The following is a 4,676-nucleotide window of genomic DNA, read 5'->3' on the forward strand; positions in this document are numbered from 1 at the left end:
GGGCTAACAGGACAATCCATTAGCCATACACAAGGTAAGCTATGTGTTGCTACTTTTTCCAATAACATATTAATGCTTAAGACAGCAAATATTGTCCTTTTAGGCCAATTATTATTCATATCAGCCCTTACATTTTACTCCCTCTGATCCATATTACTTGTCGCTCAAACGGATGTATCTAACCTCCGATCCATATTACTTGCAAACAGATGTATCTAGACGTATTTCACTGCTAGATACATCAGTTCGCGCGACAAGTAATATGTATCAGAGGGAGTATTAGATATTATCATTGCATAAACTACCAAGGAAAAAAAATCATGCTTACGACGTTATTTGGTCCACCTGCCGGCATTGTTTATAAGACAGTATAAGGCGGCCCAAGGCTAGCACCAACCACCCTGACGCCTAAGCGACGCCTAAGGCGGACACCTAAGCGCCCAAAGTGGGCATAATTGTAATGCGCTGCCAGGGGGCCTTGCGCCTAAGCATCCAAGGCGGGCCGCTTTATAAACAATGCCTGCCAGGTCTGAACTTTTAGAGAAGAAACACTGCACTTGGGAAGAGAGAGGCCAGGAAGGGAGAGGTGTGCCCCAAACTGACATTCACCACCAACTTACATGAATAGGTAAAAAAATTACAGCAACAAAAACACAAGTTAGTACAGCCTCCTTTGGTTTACAGGAATATTGTATGAATTTTAAAGGATAGGAATCTTCTAGGAAAAAATCCTTTGGGGCCCTTTGGTTTGTAGGAATGGATTCCTATTCCTATGTAGCATAGGAACAAATCCTTCACATTTCAAAGGAAGAAAACATTAGGCCTCTTTTGGTTCATAGGATAGAAATATCACAGGAATAGGAAACTTGTAGGAAATAAGATGCCATGCATCTCAAATCCTATGAATAGCTATAGGAAAAGAGATGTCCTTTGGTTCACATCATATGGATTTTTTCCATTGAGTCTACCTAATGTTTATTTTCCTTTGAAACATGGAGGACAGGAATAATTCCTTTATAGGAACAGGATTCTATTCCTACAAACCAAATGGCTCTAAAGGAAATTTTTCTATAAAAACCCTGTCCTATAAATTCCTACAAATCGAAGGAGGCCTTAACCTAGACCTAATGGAAAAGTTCCTGTCCTATGAATCAAATGACATCTCTTTCCCTATAGGAATTGAGATACATGTCATCTCACTTCCTATGATTTTCATATTCCCATGATATTCCTACTATCCTATGAACCAAAAGGAGGCCTAAGGCTATAGAACATACAGATGACCATAGAAACATGTAACTATTCATATATTTCAAGAGCAAAGTATTAAATGTATATAAATGATAAATGTAAGCAGAGGACAGAATTTATTCAGAGTGGCATTCAAACTACTAGCTCATATGTAAGAGCTTACCAGTAAAGTGACCCGCTCTGGTCGTCTTCAGCTACCTGGACGCGGATATTGGATAATTTTGTTCCTAATTAAAGGTAGGACAATTCATTAGTAATGAACATGCAATACTTGCTAAGAAAGAATTGCACTACTAACAAACCTTGTATTTTAGCTTCTATTTCCAATTCATCAAGCTGTTCCTGGTCAAGTTTCAATGGTAAAAGCTTGTAAAATTGGTGATTGCAGATTTTGATCCTGATTAGTTTCCCTTGACCAGCTGGTGATTCCTGAAGATTCAAAACATAAACATGCATACTTAATTGAACAAACAACAAGTGGATATAGTAAAAAACCAACCTTCTGCATACCTCCCTTGGTCTGACCAAGGGTGCATTTTTTGCAATCACAGCAGCCACGGCAAACCGGGCATTGGATCTTTATATCATTCCTGGACATCCCAGAATACCTACAGTGTACACATAGCACATGAGCAACTGAATCAAATTAGTTCAAACTATGCATTCAGATTCAATGCAGCCTAGCACAACACTGGTTCTCAGTCATTCTAGAACTTTCAGCAAGTAAGCAGCTTTTTAAGAGAAATTCTCTATCGTTCCTTCATCAAACAGAATAACACTTAATTCTTAAAATAAATTATGGTAGACAATTCTTACACAGATACATAAAATAAATGCTGCATTGATCTAGAAATGCAATTGATCAAACATCAAAAAATGTTCTGAGCATATATACAACCCATAGACTGAGATCGAGTAAGGGCCAACTGGAAGTCCTAACTCCTAAGGTCAGAAAACAAGCATGTGTGCAACCTTACTGGAGCGCTATAAAACTCAGCGGCGATTTCAGCTCATTGGATTTGTTGACCACAAAAAGTAAATAGCTTTTTACCCAGATAACCAACTTTGCAAATAAAATAAGAGAAATACAAAATGGTAGGAACAAACTGCAAAACTCTTTACGTGGGGTACAAAACTCGCCCTTTAAAAGTACAAATGTAGTATCTAAAACTACAACTATTTATCCAAAAAAAAATTCAAAAAAAAAGGTCATAAAGAGCAAATGAGAAATTCCAAGTTAAATCCTCACAGTACTATCACAAATGTGAGAACTAAGAAACGAAAGCTCCAAGCTATATCAAAATAAAAGCATATTTCATTTTATTGCTGTTGACACTACTAATCAAATATCTGAAGGATACATTAATCAGCTGCAGCCCAAACAATATCTGATATTTCACAGAACAAAACCAAATATGAGCGTTTTTTATCAATGCAGATCATATCACAATAGTCTACAGTGCATTACTGCAATTCAGGATTTGAGTAAAAATGGAAGCTTACTCAAGCAAATGTTTGCAACTACGTTAATTCAGCAAGGCAAGGCAACTAAGCAGGCAAATAAAAACACTGACAAAGGATGAAAATCTAACCATTTATTGATGCAGCTGTTGCAGAAGTACTTGTTTTCACAGTTCTTGCACTTGACAACGCGTGCAACCTTCTTCAACCCACAACGGTGGCATGACATCTGTGCTGCCTTTGCTTTACTCATTGCATGAGGAACGACCTAGATCCACACAAAAATCAGCAATAAGAACAGGTTCAGCACAAAATTACACAATGTAAATCAAACTATCAGTCAAGAATATAGAATGATTAGCTAGGTGACCTTCACAGGGCCAACAGGCACTGGCTCAGCATTCTTGGAACGGTAGCACCGCCGAAGTGGTGCAGGAATATCCACTCCAACCTTTGTTGTCACAGGAGAGCCTACCGCCCCACTGCTCCCGGGTGAGATTGTCATCAATCCATTCGGGAGATCCCTTGTGGCCTTTGGTGATTCTGGCGCCAGATTTAAGCGCCTTCTTCCCTTTCTCTTGTTCTTCTTCTGCCGTTGGAGAGCCACAGCAAGGACCTCCCCATCGGCTGGTGGTTTCTTGCCCTTGCTAGCCTTGGCATAGTGATACTCGCAAAAGCTGACAGTGGGGAGTGCACGAGCTGAGCAGCGCCACTTCTTACCATCACTTCTGCGGCACCGGAGGTTGTCCGGCAGTGGCGGTGGAGAGTCACCACGTTCTCCTGCTTTGCGACGTCGGCGCCGACGTGGGGGCAGAGGGGTCTCCTCTTCCTCGTCATCCTCAGTAGGCGGGTCGGGTTTGACCACTCGCTTGCGGCGGCGGCCACGGGCTGGAGGGGAGGGAGGGGGAGATTCCTCGCGAGCATCAGGCTCGGCATCAGTACCCTCACCTTCGGCTTCAGAATCCGCATCTACGTTCTCGCCACGAACCTCAGCGGCGTTGTCGCCGTCTGTGACGGCGGCTTCTTCTTCATCATCGCCGCCAGTCCCAGCAGCTTCCTCTCCACTCTCACCGTCGGCCCGAGCGGCTTGCTCGTCATTCTCGCCGTCGGTTTCCTCTGCTTCCGCTTCTGGATCGGCCTTCCCGGCATCTGCCTCGCGCTCAGAGTCGCTCTCGGCGGCGGCTTCCTCTTCGACGTTGGCATCCGCCGCCTCGACTTTGGTCTCCGCATCTGCACCATTGGCTTCAGGTTCGGCGACTGTCTCCTCGGCCTTGGTCTCGGCGGCTTCCTCTTGATGCTCCGTATCCATCTCCTCGGCCTTGGTCTCGGCGGCTTCCTCCTTGGAGTCCTCGCCGTCCGTATCCTCAGCTCCGCTCTCAGCGGACTCCTCCTTGGAGTTGTCGTCGTCGGCCTCGTCTTCGGACATGGCGTCGACCGCGGTCTCCACGGGCTCGGCGTCGGTGGCTTCGGGGTCGGGTTTGCCCCCGCCCCCTCCCTTAGAGCGGCGCGGAGGCATGGCGGCGGCGCGGGGCTAGGGTTCCGGCGAGGGATTTGGAGGGGATTGGGGAGATCGGAGTGGGCGCAGTGCGGGTTACTGGTTCTGCGAGGGGGCTCCGAGATAGAGGGGTGGGGTTAAGGGGTGTCAATGTGGGGCCCGCCCTCCGAGAGCGTCACAGGGTCGTCTCGCCAGGCGGGGAGGCGTCGGATACGAAAGCTTTAATTGGAAGGTTATTATTACTCCTCCATCCAAAAAAGAAATAAAATAAAGATAGTAATGTCAAAATGGAGACAAGGAAGGCGTCTGGGCCGTTCGATGGTCATTGCACGGCTGAGATCGTGTTGCGTGCATTTATTGTAGGGTATTTTTGGGGTGAGCTGCATCTGGTCCATTGAACGTTGGTAGACAGTAAATACCTCTCTGTTATGGAACATGGGCCCTGATTCCGAAGGCTTCAGCCCATTGC

At 45.2% G+C, this 4,676-nt stretch overlaps 1 protein-coding gene across 1 annotated transcript in view; it reads right to left on the reverse strand.

Annotated features, from left to right (window-relative positions):
• The window catches only part of LOC123044560 (lysine-specific demethylase JMJ25), a 6,011-nt gene extending 1,673 nt beyond the window's left edge, over window positions 1–4,338 (reverse strand). The window contains exons 1-5 of the mRNA XM_044467333.1: window positions 3,083–4,338; window positions 2,844–2,980; window positions 1,751–1,859; window positions 1,554–1,680; window positions 1,415–1,478 (exon numbers count right to left, since the gene is read on the reverse strand). Of these exons, the coding sequence (XP_044323268.1) occupies window positions 1,415–1,478; window positions 1,554–1,680; window positions 1,751–1,859; window positions 2,844–2,980; window positions 3,083–4,228 (1,583 nt within the window). The 5' untranslated portion in view covers window positions 4,229–4,338. The remainder of the gene's footprint in view (window positions 1–1,414; window positions 1,479–1,553; window positions 1,681–1,750; window positions 1,860–2,843; window positions 2,981–3,082) is intronic.
• Window positions 4,339–4,676: the final 338 nt, after the last annotated feature.

Source organism: Triticum aestivum, chromosome 2B (genome assembly GCF_018294505.1).
Source record: "Triticum aestivum cultivar Chinese Spring chromosome 2B, IWGSC CS RefSeq v2.1, whole genome shotgun sequence".
In the NCBI taxonomy this organism is placed as follows: Eukaryota; Viridiplantae; Streptophyta; class Magnoliopsida; order Poales; family Poaceae; genus Triticum; species Triticum aestivum.